Source organism: Schistocerca cancellata, chromosome 3 (assembly GCF_023864275.1).
Source record: "Schistocerca cancellata isolate TAMUIC-IGC-003103 chromosome 3, iqSchCanc2.1, whole genome shotgun sequence".
NCBI lineage: Eukaryota > Metazoa > Arthropoda > Insecta > Orthoptera > Acrididae > Schistocerca > Schistocerca cancellata.
In genome coordinates, this window is record NC_064628.1 from 231,641,826 (window position 1) to 231,667,371 (window position 25,546).

At 39.6% G+C, this 25,546-nt stretch overlaps 1 protein-coding gene across 1 annotated transcript in view; it reads left to right on the top strand.

The window, feature by feature from the left end:
• The window catches only part of LOC126176238 (uncharacterized), a 400,926-nt gene that overhangs the window by 249,737 nt on the left and 125,643 nt on the right, over positions 1 to 25,546 (top strand). The window contains exon 8 of the mRNA XM_049923383.1: positions 18,112 to 18,297. Coding sequence (XP_049779340.1) covers positions 18,112 to 18,297 — 186 coding nt within the window. The remainder of the gene's footprint in view (positions 1 to 18,111; positions 18,298 to 25,546) is intronic.

Sequence of the window (25,546 nt, forward strand, 5' to 3'; positions counted from 1 at the left end):
AATAACTGTCATTCCTCTTTTTGTGCCTTCTCTCTCTGAAAATAAATTTTTCTTTATCTTAGGAATTTATAATGTGTTTTGCAAAGTGCGAGGTTGCCATTTGCCCTCACCTAATGACAATACTTCAATTGATCCAGTTCCTTCTGCTTTGATGATCGAGTTGTCTCCAATTTGAACAAATGAGTCATCCAACTGAATAGGCTTAAATATGTTGAACCACTCTCTATGTGATGTCATATGTTTTGAAGCAGCACTGTCAGCTAACCAAATGTTTTCACAACCTGGAGCAAAAACATACACATGTTCTGCACTCAAAGCTTGGTGCTCAGACTTATCAGCTTTTGTATTAAGTTTTGCTAAAAGTTTTCTGCACTCAGATTTAAAATGTTCCTTTTTCTAACAGTAATAACATTCAACATCTTTTCTACTGACCATGTTAAAACACACTGTTGTTACTGTTATTTGAACTGAACTTGCATGTTTTGTCCACATTAACTGCTGAGAAGGCTGTTGAGTTTTCATCACACTGTAAAAGTTTTTGTTCTTCTTTCAATAACCTTAAAGTCAAATTATTGAACATTTGTTGATCTTCAGCACACGAGTCTCAGGCAGTTGAAAAAATTGCAAACTTTGCTGGCAGACTTCCCAAAATTTTAGCCATTTTGTCAACTTCTGTAACAGGTTCCTCAATATCAGCTAATGCTTGTACCAAGGACTCTACTTGATTGATGTGTTGTGCAATTGTGTCTGTTGGCAACATTCTGTAATCAAAAAATTTCTGCTTCAAGCCCATTTTATTAACTGCCGATCGCTGTTCATGAATAGTCTTCAGTCTGGCCCACATTTACACTGCATTTGTGCATGTCATAACAGATTGAGATTGGTTAAATTCCATTGCAGTAGATAGAATGAGCATCGCCTTCGCATTTATGTTGTCCCAAGCATTTTGACTCTCACCAGCTTCATGTGGCCTCGGTTTCCTATTGACAATATCAAGCACTTTTTCAGCAGGAAAAATAAATTGGTACATTTTCAATTTATCCATCTTCATATAGGCTGAATATAAGTCAAACTTATAATATGCAGTTTAATACAAAAATGAAGGTTTTCCACAATAGACCAGTGAAACATGATGGTTTTGTAACTTGAGCATCACAGTTCACATGAATAAAACTCCAATCAAAAGCAATGAATTCGCAGAACAGAAACAGACACCATATGTATATGGTTGCCTGGGCCCATAACCTGATGTCTTTATTATGTTTGGCAGAATATCATAGAGCAAAACATGGTATATTGGAGAAAATGGAGTAAAAATATCTTATTGCTCCTTTCTTTATTGCAACCAAAAGTTACACTGTAAACAGGAAAAAAAACCAAAGATACAATTTTATAATGTTACAGAACATGGCTGCACACAGAATGAACATAAATATCTGACACACTCACACCACAAAAACTGAAAAGGAAGTCAAAAGAAAACTCGATACAACAAGCTCACTGCTGTCAACAGTCCCTTCAACTCAGTGGGCTATCTTTATGGATGTTGTTCTCCATTTCACTGATGATGTCAAAAGAGCCAGAGCCTTTGTTCATATCCATCATAATGTTGTACAACTACATCTATATTTTAACCAGGCATATGTACCACATCAAAATGTTCCTCCCCTACAACCTTAAAACTGCTGAGATTTGCATCTGCAGTAGTAAGCAGGAGTTGTCAAATGAGGTGATGACTTTACCAGAGCTTCTACAGACAAACAATATACTGCACAACTAATTCAGAAAACCATTACTATTCATTGTGTACCAAACACAGACTAGTATCCACTATTTTATCCTATATCACACAGTCGTGAAACACTCAACCACACCTTCTGCTAGGGACACAACAGTCTTTTTTGTGCCCTGGAATGAAGGAGCAATGATCAAAATCTTGCGCTCATCTCTCTCTCTCTCCCTCGGAGGCCAGAGACAGTGATTAACTGTGTGTGTGAGTTGTGTTTGCATTACGTGGCATGTGTGTTGTCTACTTTGGAAAAGGCGTTTTGACCAAAAGTTTATTTGTTTAGCAGTCTTTTTGTTGTGCCTGTCTGTGACTCAACATCTCCACTATATGGTCAGTCACACTCTATCCTTTATTTGTTTATTTATTTATTTAGCACCCGTATTATCATATTCATGATATTGGACTTGTCAAAGTACAGAACAGTATAAAATATTACATATTTACATCATGTACAAAATCTTACCATTGGTGTCAACAATTCTTTATAAGAAAAACATTCTTACACTTACGTACATACAGGTAGATGAAAAGCTTGCAAAACTTCTTTGTTGATTCTACTAAAACCATTAAATATCAGTACTTTACTTAACTAGGCATAGTAACATACAGCACAAAATCTAGGTGCATAATTACATACATACATGGATGAAATAAGTTTGGTTTTATCTAGGTATGGTTGATAATTATGAATTTTTGTTTAGAGAGTTATGAAGTAGATCTACAGATTCAAGCAAAATTCCAGGTATTCGTTAATGCTGTAGAAGCTGTTGTTTATTAGTAGATTTTTTAGTTCTTTTTTGAATGTATTACTGTTTGGTATTTTTTTGATGCCATCTGGCAATGCATTGTACAGAATTTTTGGTTTGTAAAGAGCACTGTCCTGATATATTGATTTTCTGTGCACATCTCTATGATAGTCATCCCTGTTCCTTGTTTGATAATGGTGGATCTCACTATTCAAAGGTGAAACTTGATGCTTTTTAATGAAGCATATGCTTTCAATTTCAAATATAGGTGGTACAGTCATGATTTTCAATTTCTTAAGGATGTCTGTACATGGTGCTCTGTAAGCAACATCACATATTAATCTTAAAGCTTTCTTTGCAAAAGAGGTATTACCCGAGAACACTATTCCATACTTCACTAGACTATGCGTGTATGCTTAATGAGCACTTAACATGTTTGAGTATTGGAGCCATCTATAAGGACTTTTAATATGTAACAGTACTTGCTTAATTTTTTGTTAAGCATATCTACATGTTTTTCCTGTCTTAGATGCTCATCCACCCATGGTCCTAAAAATTTTATGTGATTCTTTTGCTGAATTTGGCTATTCAATAATGTGAATTTTACATTTGTCCTGTTTTTGTTCCTTATGTGGTTGAAGTTCATCCACACAGATTCCTAGTCATTGACAACTAGACAGTTATCTTATAACCATTTTTCTGCCACTTCTGCTGTTTTGTCAACTTTTTGCCGCATCTCATAATCATTCTTCTCTTTTATAATGAAGCTGGTATCTCCAGCGAATAACATGGTATCAGCTGTTGAAAACTGTTGAGGTAGGTCATTAATAAAAATCAAGAATAACACTGGTCCCAATACCGAGCCCTGGGGCAACCCATAATTAACTTTTTTACATTCAGAATGGTACACATTTCCATCCTGAGTAATTTGTACTCTTTGTTCCCTTTCAGTTAAATATGACTTGAACCACTCATAGGAAATGCCACGGACACCAAAATTATACAGTATTAACAGCAGTAGATTATGATTTATAAGATGGAATGCTTTGGAAAGGTCCAAAAACAAACCACAGATCAGTTCCATGTCCTCAACAGCTTTGTAAACAAGTTTAGGAGACCGAAGAGAGCTGTTTGTGCAGATTTGCATTTTCTGAAACCATTCTGTGCATTTACAAGAATTTTATTTTTGTTTAGGAAGTATAGCAATTTGTCATACATTATTCTTTCAATTATTTTTGAAAATACAGATAATAATGATAGAGGTCTGAAATTTTTAATGTCAAACTTGTCATTATTTTTATAAACTGGTATTACTGTTGACTGCTTAAGTTTACTTGGAAACACACCAGTTTCACAGGAGTCATTGATTATGTCCAAAAGTTGAGAGACAACATTATTGGTACTATATTTAATAATTTTTTCAGGGATACCATCAAATCTGCAAGTCATTTTACTCTTTTGTTTGCTGATAGCCGATTGTACTTCTTTGGGTGTTATGGGATATAGCTACATTATCCTTTGATTTATTTGAGTTGTTACTTTTGTCTTTGGATTATATTTAGTGGTGATCCGGTTTAGGGTTACATTAATGTAATGATCATTAAATATAAGCTATTAGAAGTGGAACATCAACAATTTCATTTTTGTGTTTTAAGTTGATTTATTACCTGCACTTTCATGTTTGCCTGTATGATTATTTATAACTTTCCACGTAGATTTCATTTTGTTGTTACCCTTTCTGATGTATGAATCATTGTGCTTTCTTTTGGCAGCAATTATAGCTTCCCTGTGCTTTTTCCTATAACACTTGGAATATGGTTTCAAGATAGTATTTTGCTTTGCACGCTTATATAGCAATCTAAGACTTTCTGGTGACTCTTTGGTTTCGCTTGTTATCCATGACTTTGATTTTTTGTTTATTTTTATTATCTTCAGAGGGAATGAAATATCATAGCAGTATTTATAATTTGACAAGAACTTGTTGAATTGTATATCTACAGAACTATTGCTTCCCATGTCCCAGTTTACATTTTTTATCATTATATTAAAGACCTTAATGGTATCACCATTAATTAATCTTCTCTCAATATATCTCCTGTTGTCACTTTTCTCATGAGATTTATCTAAAGTGAATTTAACTGCTTGATGATCAGAGACACCTGTATCCAATACCTCAGATTTAAAGCCACATTTTGATTTGTCGATGAATATTTGGTCTATAGTACTTTCACTTTTGCTGCTGTATCTGGTGGTATCTTCTACACACATGTCCATATTGTATGTTTTTAGTAGGTTAACAAGTTTTTGCCCTTTCTTACAGTTGTCCTTGAAATTAATATTGAAATCCCCAATCACAATTATGTATTTTGACTGACTGTTTAGGTAGTTCAGAAGATTTTCCAAATTTTCAGAGAATAATTCAAAATTGCCAGATGGGGACCTATATATACTTGCAATTATAATTTTACTATCTGTTAGTTCACATACACAATATTCAAAATCTTTTTCAATGCAATAGACATTTTAAGCCTAATTTCCATTGATTTAATACCTGTTCTTACATATATACTTGTCCCACCCCCTCTATATGTTTCCCTGCAAAAGCTGCTGATCAACTGGGAGTCTGAAATCCCAACTGCACATTTTTTGAGTTCTTGTTGCCACTGTTCAGTTATTCACAAGACAGAAATCCCCTTCAATGAACCATTCAAAAGGACCTCTAGCTCATATAGCTTATTGGTTAAGCCCTGTACATTATGATATAGGAGAGTTAAAGAATTATTCACTTTTATGAGAGGTATGTTACTTGCTTGGTTACTTCTTTGAAGAGTAGGCTCTAGTCTTATTGTTTCTGATCTGATTTTCACCTCCTGGGGGTCCTGGACTTCTTCTTGGCTGTTTTTTCTACAGTGGATTGGGCCATAAGAAATCATTCATATGTTGTCTGGATGCTAACTTCTGCCCGATGCTTTGTTGTGATATATTGTATTTAACTTCTGTCCACTCTGGTACAGCTTCCTCTTCAGTCTTTTTACATGGTGATATTGTCTTCTGTGCTGGTTCCCTGCCCTTTTTTCATTCCACTGAAGGCATATTTGCTGTTAACTTTTTGGTTTCTTCCTCTGTGATTTTCATATACTGTGGTGATACTGTCTTCTGTGTTGCTTTCTTGTCACTTGTTCGTTCCATGGTATGCATATTTACTGTTAATTTTTTGGTTTCGTCTTCTGTTATTTTCCCATATTGTAAGCATACAGTTTCGTTGAGTGACTGATCTGCCTGTTGCAAGCAGTTAACAGAGATCAGTGACAGTGTGGTGGGCTGAATCATGCCTGAATAATGAAGGTTCCTGCATAGTTTTTCCTTCCCTTTCAGCACCAAATGAAGCCCATGCTGTGTATAATCAGTCCTCCTTAAAAAGAGATTTACATCCAATATCTTAACGTGACTGTACTGAGCAACATATTCCATCAAGAATGTGTTCTTTTGTATATTTTGTCTTTCCAGTCCACCCTGTCGTATCGGTAGGGTACTGTACACAGAATCAATTTAGTGTTCATAGATTTTATGAGTATCATGTTCACAGTGTATTGGTATTCCTTGATATCTGAACTACATCATTTGTTCCATCCAGGACAATAATACAGTCAAATTTACTGAAATCCTTTACCTTTCCTTCAGTGTTATTAACAACATATTTCAGTGGTGTGTTTGGTTTAACAACAGACATCACAAAATATCTTGGTGGAAGTGTCTGATTTAATAAACAAGTGCAGTGTCGTCCATGACTATCAGATAGAAATAAAATCTTGTCTCTTGTATCTGCATGCTTTCCAGTACTTAAAACTTTCTTGTAGCTGTCATTATTTATTTTACAGGAGTTACTAAATACACTACTTCTTGACGATGCCAGAGCACTTTGTTACATTCGTAGTATTATAATTATTCCCTCCTGGATTTTCCTTTACTCTTACTTCTGGCTGTACAAAAACTAGTTATATAATGTTTGGCTTCCTATTAGCCATTATTCAACTTTACAAGTCAACATATCTGGGTGTGTCTTTAAATTTTAAAAGTCTAAACATCTCCTCCTATAATTCTTTCCCCTCTTTCTTCTTATAGAGAAAATCTCTTCATTATGAATTATGTAAGATATGTTTTATACATTAGGGTATTTTCACTGTCTCACGTTTCATGTGCTCATCAGTTTGTAGTCTTCTTAGCAGTTACTGATGCATTTATTCTAATCTAATATCTCTGTTACACTCTTTATACCTCAAAGATTTAAATCCTGTGCTCATCAGTATGTAGTCTTCTTAGCAGTTACTGATGCATTTATTCTAATCTAATATCTCTGTTACACTCTTTGTATCTTAAAGATTTAAATCCCATATTCAAAAGCAATAGATTAAACATAGTCCTGGAGACATTACTATTGGCTAAGACTTGAGTCTCCAAGTTTCAGGCATGGCAATTCTTTTAACTTCATATTACATTACATTAGCCATATTCTATGAATCTCAAGGAGAGTGACGTCTGCGATATGAAAAGAAGTTAAGGATATATATGCTTAATTTAATTCAAGTGTAAAACAATGGAATGATTTTATATTATTGTATTACAGTGCTTATTCTAATTACATGTCAATCTTAACCATTAAATTTAAGAGTTTCTGTGAAGATGCTCTTCAATACAGAAGAAGTTGCCCAATTAAATTTTTTTATTATTTTTTCTAATTTTTATTTATTTATTTATTTTTTAATTCGGTTAAACTCCACCAGATTTCTACATGACATTTAAGGTGCTCTAGTAGTTTGCTGAATACATGTGTACTCATGCGTCTGACTCCTTTGTGCTAATGTTAACACCTCAGAGTTTTCACAGAGGTTGTTTTCCGATCCTAGTGTTATATTCTTGCTTTTCACCATTTCTCATGAGAGAAAACTTGGTAACGGCAAAAGACATTACTGAATTGTGAATTAGTTATCAAAATATCTAGTTTTTTGACAAGATCTCTGCAGAACATTCTTGAATTAACACCAGATATTCTTATAACACATTTCTGCATTCTGAAAATACTGTCCCTCTAACTTGAATTTCCCAAGAAAATGATTCCATAACTTATTAGTGAATGGAAACACATGGAATAAACTAGTAACTTCATTCTACTTCTGTATTAGTAATCACATGTACTGCAAACACGGCTGAACCAAGACTAGACAGTAGGTTTCTCAATTGAGGTTATGGTCTATCTGTAATCCTATCTCTGATTGCTTCAAATTTTGAGTTCCTGTCATTGCATAATTAACATGGAACTGGTACAAATTACATCTGTTGTTCAGATAAGATAAATACCATTCCACAGTATTTTAACTCTCGCACTAGGATATCATGGTTCACACAATCAAAAGCTATAGCTAATTCACAAAATATTTCAATGGTCTACCTCTAATGACCTCAATCACAACAGGAAAATAAACTTGAATGTCCTTTCTTTATTCCCAATGGTAGCAATTTCCAATTTATTTGTTCTAATATGTCGTCTGTCAGGATAAATAAAGCCATTCAGTTCACAGTCGTTTTCTAAACCCAAACTGTTTACTACTGGGTGTCTTTTCCTGTATAAAGTGTACTGTACATTATTTTGTCACAAAGTTTTGAAAATACTGACAGTAATGAGATCAGTTAGTAATTCTGTACTTACAATTTTGTCTCCTTATTTGTGAAGTGGCTTGACAATGGCATGTTTAAGTCTGTGCAGGAAAGTACTGCTATGAAAAGATCCATCACACAAGTAATACAACATATTATTAAGTTCAGTTGAACAAAATGTTGTCACTTTGTAACTGCACTCAAATTCAGATATGAAAGCAGGGTCATCAATGAAATGCAACACTTAGTACTGAAAGCAATTTCTTACAAACACCAACATACGACAAGAACAGAACAGATCAGAACTGAACTACTGCATAAAGAGTGCAGTTATACATACAAACATGGAACATTGCAGAATGCTGGTATTTATATAAATGTAGAATATTCCAGAGTATACAAACATTACAGACATAAGATATTTCAAGAAGCTTCCAGAAATGATAAATACTAAATAATAAATAATTGCTAGTTGAGTCTGAACTGGTGATCCACAGCACACAAGCCCGTGACACTAGCCCCTACTCCATGTTCCTTGCACCAAAGCTCAAGCAGTATTACTGAACAATGTATTACTTAGTTCAGCTGAACAACATTTCATTATTTTACTGCTGATTTCATCATGACTGCCTAAACATTTATATTTATGAGAGTTGATAACACTAATAACTTCTTTTGGAGATATTAGATGTTGTTGAATTTTTCAAACTTGTATGGAATGCTTTTCTTAGGAATGGTAGGCTGTCTGCTAAGGAATTGTTCTAACCTAAATTATATTCCACTGACAGAAAGAAGTTATTAAAAGTTTTTGCAAATTTAGGGCTGTCTTTGATCAGTTCATTATCTACTGTGGGAATGGGATCGGTAATAGGGATATAGAAAACTTAATTCCCATATATGTCACAGCTCTTATATATATCTAAAAACAAAGATGATGTGACTTACCAAACAAAAGTGCTGGCAGGTTGATAGACACACAAACAAACACAAACATACACACAAAATTCAAGCTTTCGCAACCAACGGTTGCTTCATCAGGAAAGAGGGAAGGAGAGGGAAAGACGAAAGGATGTGGGTTTTAAGGGAGAGGGTAAGGAGTCATTCCAATCCCGGGAGTGGAAACACTTACCTTAGGGGGAAAAAAGGACAGGTATACACTCGCACACACACACACACACACACATATCCATCTGCACATACACAGACACAAGCAGACATTTTCAAAATCATGGCATTGAAGGGCTGCCTTGAGGGTGCGGTGCCATCTCTCCACCAACCCATTGCTTTGTGGGTGATCGGCAGTAGTGAGTATTTTTTTAATACCACAAATATTGCAGAGGATGGTGAAAAAGGAGGATTCGAACTGTCCACCCTGATCAGTGGTGATAGTGGTCAGGCACCCGAAACAAGTGATCCACAAGCCAATGAAAGCCTTGGCTACCGTCTCCGCAGTAGTGTTAGGGAGAGGGACAGCCTTGACCCAGTGAGACAAATGGTTGATAGTTGATAAGCTATATCTATGCCCCCCTGAAGGAGGAAGAGGTCTGATCAGCTCAATATGTACGTGACGGAATCGTCCTGCAGGAATGTCAACTTACCCAGAGGCGGGGAGGTGTGACGGCTGATCTTGTTGCTCTGGCAAGCGACGCAACTGTGTACCCAGGTTTGACAGTCCCGTTTGATATTCTTCCAAACAAAACGTTCTGACACAAGACTTGTGGTGGCTCAAATGCTCGGGTGGGCTACGCTATGCAGGGCGTCGAAAACCTGTTGTTGCAGCCTGGGTGGGAGCAAAGTGGGTAGGGTGCTGGTCGAAGAATCACACCACACCTCATTGGAAACGTCAGGAAATTTAGCCTTTGTGAAAACAAGTGATGTTTGTGGGTCTCATAGGAGAGCCTGAGAATCTTTGTCAGAAGCTTGGAGGCCAGATCGGAAAGATCAACGATGCGGGAAACAGCACTGATCCGCATGAAGAAATCCGCAGTGACGTTATCTGCACCCTTGATGTAACGGATGTCTGTTTTGAACTGAGAAACTAGGTCAAAGTGGCGGTAATGTCGAGGGGGTGGGTCCTCAGGTGGGTTGCGGAACCCTTCAGCCAGTGGTTTGTGATCAATGAGGATGAAAAACGAAAGACCCTCGACGTCGGGGCGGAAATGTTTGAGTGCCTCCTAAACAGCAAGGAACTCTCTATCAAATGCAGAATATTTTCTCTGAGCCATAGATAGTTTCTTGGAGAGGAAATGAAGGGGAGAAACCGTGTCGCCCTTGCGTTGTTACAACACTGCCCCCACGGCAATCTCACTGGCATCTGTAGTGATGAATAACACGGCAGAGGGTTCAGGGCAGGCGAGTGCCACAGCGTGAGCTAAAGAAGTCTTCAGAGCCTTGAAGGCTCTAGCATTGGAACAGTCCAAGAGAGGGGTTTGATACTGGAAGTTTGCTTGCCTGATAGCGCATCCATCAGAGGTGTCTGAGCAGTGGCGGCGGAAGGCAGATGGCGACGATAGTAATTGATGGTGCCGAGGAAATGGTGTAGCTCTTTGTAGGTAGCCAGGGGCGGCAGAGACATGATAGTGAGCACACGAGATTTGGGATGCTATATTCCATCCGTGGAGATGGTGTAACCTAGGAAGGAGACTGACGCCTGATCTAACTGAAACTTGTCTTTGTTGACCTCAACACCGTTGGAGTTCAAGGTCTGAAGGACCATAAACAGATGATTTTCCTGTTCCTCCACTAAGCTGCTAAAAATGAGAATGTCGTCCAGATAAGCAAAGCACAACTCGAACTGTCACAAGATAGAGTCAATGAAACGATACCACATTTGCACTGTGTTCTTTAGGCTGAACGGCATGAAATGGTATTGGAATAAAACAAGTGGCGTGATAATAGCCGTCTTACAAATGTCTTCCAGCGCCACAGGAATCTGGTGGTAAGCTCGTTTACAGTCAGTAACACTGAAAATTGTGGCACCCGATAACATATGAGTGAAGTCATTGATGTTCGGCACTGGGTAATTGTCCATGACGGTATGAGCATTTAAGCGTCTGTAATCGCCACACATTCAAAAAGATCCATCGTGTTTGGGAACGAGGTGGATTGGTGAAGACCAGTTGCTGTCTGAAGGTTGCAGAATACCTGCCGCCAAAAGTTCATTAATCTGCTGCCGGGCCGCGTGCAACTTAATAGGGTTGAGGCCTCAGACATTATGCCTAATAGGAGGGCAGTAGTAACTATCTTGGGTGTCGTTCCATCAGTGAAGGAAGAAACTGAGAACTGCACATAACATCAGTTAACGTCCTGGTGCTGAGTCTTTGGACAAGTAGGGCACAACAAGGTGGAGCCGTTAGCACAAGTGGGGAATGGTAGCACGAAAGTCACATGTCTCTTATGGAAGCGTGGTGTATGCTTGTGTGGAGGGGGTGGGTGCGCGCGCAGTGCCAAGCGAAGAGGAATTGATGGCGACTGTCCGCTGTTAACCTTGCACTGGACAACCGGCGCAGGCAAGAGCAGTGCTGGCACCACACATGGGGCCACAATGGCCACTGGGTCATGTGGCTGGTGAGTGAGAGAGGGGGAATGTTTATCAACATGCGCATTAGCTGTCCGAGAGGTGGGCGTGGTCACAACATGCATGCGACTGTCATTAGCAGCACTGTTTGAAACACATGGCACTGGAGGAGGCGAGCATGATGGGGGGTAGGGGAGGGGCAGGGGGGTTGGAATGTCACACACATGTAAAGTTTGTGGACTGGTGAGAGTTCGAGCTAGGCCTGGCTAAGCAGTCTTGTTTAGGTGGCAGCACCATAGACTGCAGTTGCAGAAGCGAGGTACAAGCCGTGACAAGCTCGCTGTAAGTGGATGCGATGCATTGTTTCAGGTTCTCGTTGTCCTGGCAGAATTGCATCGCCAAATCATATTCTGAGAGTAGGTCAGTAATGCAGGTCACAATGTTTCCCATGAGGGTGGTGCACTCACATATGATATCGTGTGTGGCAGTGGAAACAAGGCGTTGGACATAGGTGTGGGTGCACGGTATGTGAGTGTTCGTAGGATGGTCGTAGGATGGTGGAGCACTGAACCCTGTATGATGTTCAGAGATAGTTCATAATGAGACAAAAATTCCATATCGAGGATCAGTTCATCGATGTCTGCAATGTAGGAAATCCACAGAAAATGTAGAGAAGGAGATGGGGCCACCGTAACCTTTACTGAGCCTGAGGTAAGTAACATCATTGCATTGACAGCTCGTAGAAGTGACTTCATCTGTGAAGAAGCGGGTGGAGCCATCAAAGTAGGTATGATTGACACATCAGCACCAGTGTCAACCAGAAAAGCTAGACCTGACGCAATGTCAGTCACATAGAGACGACCACTCATCCAGGCAGATGAGTGAACAGAGTGTAATGTAAGAGGACACCTGTTACATTCCCCACAGGACTCAGCATCTCTTAGTTCCTGTGGTCGGCGTTTGGGTGTTGGTATGGCAACCTGCACTTCTTGGCATCGTCGCCAAACACTTTGTGGTACCAGCAGAAAGGGTGAGCATGGTGATTAGGATGTGGAGACTGTGACAGTAGGGGCAGCTTGTCCTCGTTGATTTCTTCTGGTAAATAGACCAGTATGTAAGGTGCGTGGGTGATCCTGGAGTGATCAGACAGCGGAGAGAGTGAGCCGATGCTGCCAGGAGAAGCAGATGAGGTGACGGCAGAGTGAGCCCTGCCTTTGTGGCCGAAGGTCGGTATGCGGGAGCGGCTGTGCCAACGAAAGGTGTGAAATGAACCAGCTGATGTTGCCACAGCAGTGAATAAAACTGGTCAACGATGCATAGGCAGGAGCCGATGGACTTGAACGAGTGCGGTAGCAGATGGATCTGTAAATCAGTAGGTAGTTTGGCAGACCACACAGCCCATAGCATGGCGTCAGGCATGGTATGATCATTCACGAGCAATCAAAGGCGGCACCAGAGTTATGAGCGGGTGCATTCTCCCAGGTGCTCCTCGTAGAGAATCTTGATTATTAACTCTTGTGGCGAGCAGCTAAGTCGTTCCATTATAGTCTTCTTTACAAACTTGTATTTTGGTGCAGGCAGCGGCAAAAGGAGCAGGTCACAAATCAAATCTGAGTGGTTGTGGAGGTGTGTGAGGAGGCAGAGAAACTTTGAGTTGTCATCAGACACATGATGTAACTCGAACAGATGCTTGATGAGCGCAAACCACAATACCGGGCTGTCCTCGTATAAAGGCGGTAGCTTTGGCAGGTAGGCAGGAAGGGGTGATGACGGTGGGTTCATTGTCTCCTGGGGTAGCGGCTGAACTGAGGTTAAGTCAGAGGCGGGCACAATAGGCCCGGATTTAAATCAGGCAAGCAAATCCATAGTAGCAGCAGCTGGCATAGTTGACTGTGTGTCACAAAAACACGGGGTGGCAGGCACGGATGGTACCGTGGAAATTGGCGGATGGATGGCAGACACAGGTGGTGCTGTGAGAGCGGGCAGATGGACGGCACATGAGGGGGCCCGGAAACTGGACCATGAGTGACAAGTGCTGGATGGAAACGACCCGCTTCCGCAACAGGGCGAGAGACTGGTGCAGCAGACACAGGCGGTGCTGTGAGAGCAGCGGTTGAGCGACCGGAAATGGGGGCCTATGCAAGTGAGAGAGAGAGCATGGGGGGGTTGAGAACGCCACCTGTTCAGAATCTATCTGATGCATAACATGCCTGTAGTGCATCTGGCACACCACTGAGGCGAGGTAAGGGGTCCATGTTACACGAAACACTGAATTGTGCATGTAAATTGGACACAACTGAAACACCACATGTGCAGAACCAATCCGGCATGGTTTTTAGTAATGGCGGGGTTGCACATGGCCTGACAGTAACTGATGTAGCATGCCGGTGGGTGGCTAAACATGTGTTCGAATGGAGATCACTTTGTTCTTGAAACACTCGATACGAAGGGAAACATTTCAAAATATTGTTCAGTTCACATTTCACTGTTGGATAGGCATAATCTGGTGACGCGAAGCCTGAGTCCATTGTTCGCTCTAATAACATAGGTTGAAAACTAATGACTTTAGCACCTGGTGTTGGTTGAGAATGCAAATCACTGTGCATAAATTATGAATACACCGTTGGCAAAGAAACGACAAAACACAGTGAGTGAATTTGTGCTTCCACATCTTTGAACAAGGCATTGTTTGGTGTGATCATTGCGTAGTGCATATAACGTGTTGCATAAACACCTGTGTGGAAGACATGAAACATGAACAAACTGTGGGGTCACCACTATGGGAACAGGATCGTTAATTTGGATATAGAAAACTTAATTCGCATATATGTCATAGCTCATATGTATTTACACTTGGCACTGCATCCATACAGAATGAAGTATAACAAAGAACTGACTAAAGTAAAGTTAACATGGAGGCTCGACAGAGCACTAGAGTTTAAAGAAATTTCTTCATTTTCTTTTTTTGTGTTCACCATCCTTTTTTTGCTATGGTCCAATAGAGGAGCTTATTTTGTCTTGAAAGTAATACATGTTGATGCTGTTACAACTTTGCTTAGAATTTTACAGTACAGTTTGTAAAGTGATTTAACTGTGTCTTTATCTATGTCCCTTGATGCCAAGTACTGTCTTCTTTCAGTTTTTCATGATATTCTGATCCCATTTTTAATCCAGGATTGAGCTGTATTTAACCTGCTCCCACTAGTTACTTTTTTAGGAAAACAGTTTTCAAAGTAGCCTATGACTTTGTATTAGAACACATTACATTTTTCATACGCGAGGTGTGTTGTGTACATCTTTCCAACATGTATTTTGCAAATTATTCTCGAATTCCTGAGTCCTTTTTTCATTTTTACCCTTATGGTTTTCCTTCTTTTTTTTATTTTTTTTTTATTTTTTTTTTTATTTATTTATTTGTGTCATGTACTCTGTCACTGAACAGTGGCAGCTGACCATCATGGGCTGAGAAACTGTTAACTAAGGGGATCATGCTATGACTTTGCAGTCTCAATGCAGCTGTAAAAATGTTACCAATCATGGTGCTGCTGGTTCCCACTAGTCTTGTACATTGTATGAACATTCTAGATCACATGAAATGGTAAGGGACTTAAGTAAAACTACAGAACAGGAGTGCTCTAAAAAATTAAATTTAAGTCCCCACTAAATATTATTTCATTGTGCCTGGAAGTCAAAATATTTAATAATGTACCAAGTTGTTTTATAAATAATTAAAAATTACCAGTTGGAGGCCCCTTATTGTGACTATTATTATGACTTTCCATGAAACTGTACTTCAGCAGCATAAGCTTCTAAATGCTGATCACTGCAAAAACTGTGAATATCAATGTTTTCCTATTTATATCCCTTTATAATGTAAGTGAGAACTCCTTTTTTCTCCATACCTGATCCGCAGTAACTTGATCCTAAGTTATTTCCATCTATATTCAATATTCCTGTGTCTGTTGTCAAATGATGTTCAGAAACATGTATCTACATGATTTGTAGGCTGTAATTCATCCAAAGAAACTGGAAGTTAATTGTCAATAAAAATCTTCCAACTGTGTGACCACATTGTCAATGTGTAAAATTCTCTGTCATTTCGGCCACTGTTGCAGATGGCTTTCCTCAGGGTGTTTTTGCTGATTAGCTGAAATGTTAGAAATTTTACACATTGAGAATGTGACCACATACCCAGAAGAATTTTACTAACCATGACAACAGCCTCAAAAGCCATCATTTACATAATGTTAACTTAGAAGTTCACTGATATTATTTTAAAATCCTCTAACGTTTTGATGTAATATACTTATTTTAACCTTATTTTTATCTTAACATACACTCCTGGAAATTGAAATAAGAACACCGTGAATTCATTGTCCCAGGAAGGGGAAACTTTATTGACACATTCCTGGGGTCAGATACATCACATGATCACACTGACAGAACCACAGGCACATAGACACAGGCAACAGAGCATGCACAATGTCGGCACTAGTACAGTGTATATCCACCTTTCGCAGCAATGCAGGCTGCTATTCTCCCATGGAGACGATCGTAGAGATGCTGGATGTAGTCCTGTGGAATTGCTTGCCATGCCATTTCCACCTGGCGCCTCAGTTGGACCAGCGTTCGTGCTGGACGTGCAGACCGCGTGAGACGACGCTTCATCCAGTCCCAAACATGCTCAATGGGGGACAGATCCGGAGATCTTGCTGGCCAGGGTAGTTGACTTACACCTTCTAGAGCATGTTGGGTGGCACGGGATACATGCGGATGTGCATTGTCCTGTTGGAACAGCAAGTTCCCTTGCCGGTCTAGGAATGGTAGAACGATGGGTTCGATGACGGTTTGGATGTACCGTGCACTATTCAGTGTCCCCTCGACGATCACCAGTGGTGTATGGCCAGTGTAGGAGATCGCTCCCCACACCATGATGCCGGGTGTTGGCCCTGTGTGCCTCGGTCGTATGCAGTCCTGATTGTGGCGCTCACCTGCACGGCGCCAAACACGCATACGACCATCATTGACACCAAGGCAGAAGCGACTCTCATCGCTGAAGATGACACGTCTCCATTCGTCCCTCCATTCACGCCTGTCGCGACACCACTGGAGGCGGGCTGCACGATGTTGGGGCGTGAGCGGAAGACGGCCTAACGGTGTGCGGGACCGTAGCCCAGCTTCATGGAGACGGTTGCGAATGGTCCTCGCCGATACCCCAGGAGCAACAGTGTCCCTAATTTGCTGGGAAGTGGCGGTGCGGTCCCCTACGGCACTGCGTAGGATCCTACGGTGTTGGCGTGCATCCGTGCGGCGCTGCGGTCCGGTCCCAGGTCGACGGGCATGTGCACCTTCCGCCGACCACTGGCGACAACATCGATGTACTGTGGAGACCTCACGCCCCACGTGTTGAGCAATTCGGCGGTACGTCCACCCGGCCTCCTGCATGCCCACTATACGCCCTCGCTCAAAGTCTGTCAACTGCACATACGGTTCACGTCCACGCTGTCGCGGCATGCTACCAGTGTTAAAGACCGCGATGGAGCTCGGTATGCCATGGCAAACTGGCTGACACTGACGGCGGCGGTGCACAAATGCTGCGCAGCTAGCGCCATTCGACGGCCAACACCGCGGTTCCTGGTGTGTCCGCTGTGCCGTGCGTGTGATCATTGCTTCTACAGCCCTCTCGCAGTGTCCGGAGCAAGTATGGTGGGTCTGACACACCGGTGTCAATGTGTTCTTTTTTCCATTTCCAGGAGTGTATTTTAAACTCAAAAATTTCATTTATATACACTTCCTTTAATACTGACAACCTGAAATCTGCCCTAAAAAAGGTTCTGCCCTGACACCAGTTAACACAAGGATACACCCTTGAGTATTAATGTTCCAACTAAAACGTGTTGCTATCAATCAAGCCATTTTCTCTTTCCAATTCCTTTTGAGATGTAGACCATTCTTTGTAAAATCCCACCTGGCAACAGCACCCACACAAACCAAACCAAGTCCATCTCAGTATCTGACAGGAGCAGGTGGTCTGACTCCATTTTGACTCAACTCACAGGGCTATTCAAGTAGGGCCAATCATAACACCTCAAATAATAATAATAATAATAATAATAATAATAATAATTCAACATTTGTATGACTTGTTGCTGAAACTATCTTTGTGTCTCTTCAGTTCATAGAGAAGTTTAAATTAAGATAACAAACTAGTTTACTCCTGTCGCCTTTCAGAACTTATATTTCTAGTTAAATAAAGGATAATACTGCTGATAAAATTCTTAAAATACTTTATTTCTTTTTTTTATTTATTTATTTTACATCTGCTTACTGTATAGGTCTGGCAGTATCATACACTAATTTCCGATCTTCATATTCTGAAGGTATGAAATGTGGTTTTTTGTTTCCAGTTCGTTCTAGCGGCAAATCAAGTGCCCGGTTGTCGGTGCTGAATGCAAGCTCTTCAGCATCTGGCTCAGACAGTCCACCAACATCTTTGGGACACACACCATCAGAACACCCACCTGTGCCAGTGCCTGCAACAAGGTCACGCCACCTGAAGCACAAGAAAGAACTACACAAATTGAACTCTGCAGGTACTGAAGCAATCTCATGTAATAATATCCATTGCGTCAATTTCCTTTTTCATAGTTACATTCATGAGCAATTAAATTGGAGATACCTGTCATGATAACTGTGACACTATGTAATATATGCTCATTGAGACACAAAAACGATAGGTTAGCTATTCTGATCCATGACTGCTTATTTACCATCTATAACTCATGGAAGTTGACATAAGTATGTTTTCACTGCAAACATATTCAATTGCATACCAATTGTGCCCCTTAGAATTGAGGTTAGAAAACTTGAGAGTGATCCTGATGGCATAAATAGGAAACAATGGGCTGGTGCGTTGTCTTGCTAGAAGTATTAGTTGCCTCCAGGATGCTGCAAGCAAACAAATGGATGCAACTATTCAGACAAGCAGTTCTGGTATCATTTGTCACTAACAGACAATATCAAATGCATCAAAGACTTCACTTGACATTATATAAACACCCCTAATGTGAGAATAACTTCACCACCTATTTGAATAATGTCCTGTTAGCAAATTGGTTGCATCACATCATGTAGTTTTCACCATACTTGCATCCTTTCATCATCATATGCTAACATGACTCATCCATCTATGATACCTCTTTCCATATCTCAAGCACACAGCAGCATTGTTCTTGCTCCCCAAACACCTTTGATGTGCATGAATGAATATATTGCAAAGCTCTCTGTATCCTATAATGAAGAGATGGTTCTGGATGATACAATTGGTTGCTGTTTGATGATGTGCAGCATTGTGGTTTGCTACATTGTGATCTTTCCATCCACTGTTATGATCCACAATAGTTGACAGCAGCTCTGTTTTCAACACAGTGTTACCCATGGTAGTTTTTCCTGAATTGAATACCACAGTACACCTTAGACTTGGCAGCACAGAAAAAGCACAGAGACTATGTGATCTGAGAGGTGGAGATCCGTATTCATTGTGGAGCCAAAATCTGGCCACAATAAGAGGTGCTATTTCATGTGCTGTGGTAACAGGTCACCCCCCCCCCCCCCCTTTGCTCTCTCTCTCTCTCTCTCTCTCACACACACACACACATACACACTCACACACACACACACATACACATGCACACAAAATCAGCTATCTCTCATGCAACTGCTCATGTGTGTAATGTTTCATGTATTCTGTAAATTTAAAACCAGTACTGGCATTCATATAAGAATAATGTAAGCTGTAAGTACTTTATAGAGAAGAGGTGAGAAAGACAGAACAGATTAGCATAATTCAGTGAAACCACTCACATAGCATATGTAGAAGGGAGGTAGAGGATTTCTGTTATATAAAAAGTACTGTTTGACTAATAACATGAGCATCAGCAGCATTCTAATCATAAGTATTTTTGTAGAAACTACAGAGGTGCTTTACTTTCACTACTGAAGTTAAAATGTAAAGAATAAGGGCAGACATCCAGAAACATGAGGTAAAAGGGAGGAGCCACAATATGCTCAAAAAAGACTACTACCCACAAAATGCAAGGATCAGGATTTGAATCAAATCATAGTCTTTCACACAGTCATAACCTGTCAGAAAGTTTTGTAACAGCCCACACTCCACTTCAGAGTGAAAGAGTAATTCTGGAAATAGATTCCTTGACTGTGGCTAAGTCACTTCCCTGTGACATATTTTTCCATGGCTGGGAATCTGGCATTGTGTGCAGATGAGTGTAAAAAGTACATATAGGAGAGAAGTACTGACAAAATAAAAGCTTATGAGAAAGTTGTGAATTTTGCTTTGAGAGCTCATTTGGTAAGATCATTATTCACAAAAGAGCAGGTTCCAGATCTGAGCCTCATCTGACACACAGTTTTAATGCTTTCTTTCCTTTTAGTGCTGCTCTGTAGTGTGTACTGTTTGCCTGGCATAATAATGTTTTCTCTTACATAGTACTTTATGATCAATGGACATTCTAAGATCCATATAATGTTACAAGCTTCAAAAGTTATCCATTTTTTACAGATACCTGAAGATTGATTTAAATGTGTGTCTCTTCACAAGACAGCTTATTTTTCACATCATTGATCCACAGAATCTTCTTCTTGATCTTCTCAACAATATTTTTGTTTAATCCTTTATGAAATTACAGGTTACCATTACACAGGTGACACAGTCTTGTGACAGGTTCTCAACACTTTTAACTTATAGCTACAGATTGGTGAACTTTGGTCCTCAGAGGGGTGTGCATCTGCATTGAGTGGTGCTGGTAGAGGACACACCAATAAAAAATCTGTGTATGTTGGTTTCTCATACATACTGACAATTTCAGTGGATGTGGACATCAAGAAAGTGTAGGCCATAATCATTTTATATTTCCAATATGACAATGATGTTATGGTGAATGTTATTGAGGTGTTCCAAGAACTCTCAGTTTCCCCAATCATGTGCTGTAATATAACATGGCGAATAAAGGTTTTTTGTGGTGAAGTTTGGGATTTGTATCATTGCTTAGCACAAGAAAACAGAATACCACATCATGCTGCGGATATCCTCCACCAAATAAATAATATGTGCATCACAACTCAGGAATCATTCAATGGTAGAAATAAGCTCCAGGAATTCATGTTCACAACAAGTTTTATTTCGCACGGTAGATGTTCGGCAGTGAACTACATGTAAAATTGACTTAACACTGTCTCATGACTGATGTCAAACTGAACTCCAACTGAGATATGGTGGTGTACAAATTGCCTCTATTTATGAGGGTTGGAACTTAAATAGTGGCAACTATTTATTCACAACCGATACAAAAGAGTTTTGCACCTGTTACTGTCCATCCAAGTTGTCACCAGCATTGTGTAGAACCCATTACCAGTGATATTGAAGGCATAGTATATCATTAGAAGAACCTGTTTTGTTGATGGTGCAAATGGAGCGGTCTACTGCCTGTTGAATCTCTGGAACAGTTCTGAAGTGAATACTATGAAGTGGTTCCTTCATCTTCAGAATCAAATCAAAGTCACAAGGACTTTAATCTGGGGAGTATGGTGGATGACACCGTACTTCCCAGTCCCATCAACCAAACAGAGCAGCCACTGCTTGCGCGGTATGCGCTCACACATTGTTGTGCAAAATGATGGGTGGGTTGTGCAGAAAGTGTCGCTGCTCCTTTCGCAAAGCTGGTCACAGGTGATGCTCCAAAAATGAACAGTAATACTGTGCACTGATGGTCTGCCATGGAGAAACATAATGCATTAGGATAACACCATCACAGTCGTACACGAGAATCACCATAATCTTAGACCGCTCCAATTGCACCATCAACAGAAAGATATACTACACCTTCCACATCACTGGCAATGGGTTCTACACAATGCTGGTGACTTCTTTGATGGACAGTAACACGTGCAAACATGTAACTCTTTTGTATCGATTGTGAATAAATAGTTGCCACTATTTAAGTTCCAACCCTTGTATATTATATTAAACAGTTACTGACATTGTTACATATTAAATTTTTAGGTTTAACTATTAAAACTTTTACATACATCTTCCCAAATTACATAGAAATTTACATGAAATAAAAGTGAATAATTTCATTCAAAGACGGGAAAGAATCTGTTTCTATTAGGACTAAAAATTACATGTTTTATCATTACAATAATATATTTCATTAATTTGCTGATATCATTTTACTTACTTAACGGATAATCATCCTTTCATTTTCAGGTGAACAAAAGGATTGGTTTTATTGAGTGAAAGGCCAAGATTCAATTAATTAAATTTTGTTTGAGTAAAACTTTACATTTCTATATAGTCGTAGTTACAATTTCAATAACTAACACCATTCAAAACATTAGTATGCTTAATTCTGACTGAAAAATTATCATGTAATATTTATATTATGGATACAATTTTTTTTTTACTTTGAAAACATAAAAATAGCTGCCTTTTGATGACTAGAAATATCGGAACTTTAATTGTTAATTATTCCATAATTACAATAGCAATTTTATTCCTACGTTCCATAGATCCATATGGGAACATATCCCTGGATATAGAACGAGTCAAGGTTTTTTACAGATTATTGTTTTGTGCACAGATACATTGATCTTATCATTAGATTAAAGAAACTGTGAAGTTTAGCATGTACCCTTACATATTAGTTAAGGTACAGGACATCTGAAAGAATATACAGTCATACATAAATTTGGGTATTGTTCTTAAGTTATACAAGCGTCATATACAGACATGCATAAATTTGGGTATTGTATTAAGTTACACTGTACTTACAGAGTATGATTACTCAATTGTAGAGGTCACACAGTAAGGTTTAAGCACAAACAAGAGATTCTATGCATTTTTACTAAGAAATTCATCAATACTGTAACAAGATTCATCTAAAAGGAACTGCTTCAGATTTTCTTTAAACTTTGGCATGTTTCCAACCAGTTCTTTAATGTGCCATGGGAGGGCCTTAAAAATCTTGGTGCAACTGTATAAAACCCCCTTCTGGACCATGCTTTTCGCTTATAGCTCATAATGGATATCCAGTTTACTTCAGGTGTTATAACTGTGGTATGAAATATTGATTTTGAATAAGTTGCTATTTTTTGAAGCAAAGCACATCAGGGAAAACTATAATGGGCAGGGTGTTGTAAGGATTTGTAGAGCTCTAAACAGATCCATGCACGGGTGCCTAGGATGTACTCCACACATAATTCTTATTGCTCGCTTCTGTGCATGGAACACTTCTTTTGCTATTGGTTGATTTCCCAAAAATATTATACCATAGGCCATGTTGTTGTCGTTGTTGTTGTGGTCTTCAGTCCTGAGACTGGTTTGATGCAGCTCTCCATGCTACTCTATCCTGTGCAAGCTCCTTCATCTCCCAGTACCTACTGCAACCTACATCCTTCTGAATCTGCTTAGTGTATTCATCTCTTGGTCTCCCTCTATGATTTTTACCTTCCAATGCTAAATTTGTGATCCCTTGATGCCTCAGAACAAGCCCTACCAAATGATCCCTTCTTCTAGTCAAGTTGTGCCACAAACTTCTCTTCTCCCCAATCCTATTCAATACCTCCTCATTAGTTACGTGATCTACCCACCTAATCTTCAACATTCTTCTGTAGCACCACATTTCAAAAGCTTCTATTCTCTTCTTGTCCAAACTATTTATCATCCATGTTTCACTTCCATATGTGGCTACACTCCATACAAATACTTTCAGAAACGACTTCCTGACACTTAAATCGATACTCGATGTTAACAAATATCTCTTCTTCAGAAACGCTTTCCTTGCCATTGCCAGTCTACATTTTATATCCTCTCTATTTTGACCATCATCAGTTATTTTGCTCCCCAAATAGCAAAACTCATTTACTACTTTAAGTGTCTCATTCCCTAATCTAATTCCTCAGCATCACCCGACTTAATTCGACTACATTCCATTATCCTCGTTTTGCTTTTGTTGATGTTCATCTTATACCCTCCTTTCAAGACACTGTCCATTCCATTCAAGTGCTCTTACAAGTCCTTTGCTGTCTCTGACAGAATTACAATGTCATCGGCGAACCGCAAAGTTTTTATTTCTTCTCCATGGATTTTAATACCTACTCCGAACTTTTCTTTTGTTTCCTTTACTGATTGCTCAATATACAGATTGAATAGCATCGGGGATAGGCTACAACCCTGTCTCACTCCCTTCCAAACCACTGCTTCCCTTTCATGTCCCTCGACTCTTATAAATGCCATCTGGTTTCTGTACAAATTGTAAATAGCCTTTCGCTCCCTGTATTTTACCCCTGCCACCTCCAGAATTTGAAAGAGAGTATTCCAGTCAATGTTGTCAAAAGCTTTCTCTACATCTACAAATGCTAGAAATGTAGGTTTGCCTTTCCTTAATCTTTCTTCTAAGATAAGTCATAGGGTCAGTATTGCCTCACGTGTTCCAACATTTCTATGGAATCCAAACTGATCTTCCCCGAGGTCGGCTTCTACCAGTTTTTCCATTCGTCTGTAAAGAATTTGCGTTAGTATTTTGTAGCTGTGACTTATTAAACTAATAGTTCAGTAATTTCCACATCTGTCAACACCTGATTTCTTTGGGATTGGAATTATTATATTCTTCTTGAAGTCTGAGGGAATTTTGCCTGTCTTATACATCTCTCTCACCAGATGGTAGAGTTTTGTCAGGGCTGCCTCTCCCAAGGCTGTCAGTAGTTCTAATGGAATGTTGTCTACTCCTGGGGCCTTGTTTCGACTTAGGTCTTTCAGTGCTCTGTCAAACTCTTCACGCAGTATCATATCTCCCATTTCATCTTCATCTACCTCCTCTTCCATATCCATAATATTGTCCTCAAGAACATTGCCCTTGTATAGACACTCTACATACTCCTTCTTTTTCGTGTAGGCAGTATCTATCTTACCCCTAGTGATATGTGCCTCTACATCCTTACATTTGTCCTCTAGCCATGCCTGCTTAGCCATTTTGCATTTCCTGTTGATCTCATTTTTGAGACGTTTGTATTCCTTTTTGCCTGCTTCATTTACTACATTTTTATATTTTCTCCTTTCATCAATTAAATTCAATATTTCTTCTGTTACCCAAGGATCTCTACTAGCCCTCATCTTTTTACCTACTTGATCCTCTGCTGCCTTCACTTTCATTCCTCAAAGCTACCCATTCTTCTTCTACTGTATTTCTTTCCCCCATTACTGTCAATTGTTCCCTTATGCTCTCCCTACAAGAAGTTGGATGTACTTTCTGCATTATTTCAGAAAGGCTTGACAAAAATGTAGTCACTGTACATGACTGCTGTTGGCAGTGGTCACAAGACAACCAGGCTTCAGATGGTCACGTGGCACTACTGAGAGGGAAGACCATCATGCCTGGGATTTGGTACCACAGTGACACAACAACTTGTTACAAATTGATTATTTCAAGGAAAGCCCTAAGCCAGACACCTTGTAGCATGCCTTCCACTAACCCCAAACTATTGCCATTTGCGACTTCAGTGGTGTCAAATGAGAGGTTGTTGGAGAGCAGGGTGGAGATTTGTTGTGTTTTATGAGGAGAGTTGGTTCTGCCTTGGTGCCAGTGATTGGCCTCATTCAAACTCAGCGAGGTGTTGATAATGGCATCTTTGTGGCCTTCAAGATATTTTTGACTAACATCATCTCACCACATCCAATCTCAAAGGTAACAAATTCTCAAGATTGTTACAACATGTATTTAAGGCGAACTTGATTTGCATCCTCATAAAGCACTAGTAGTGCCTCTC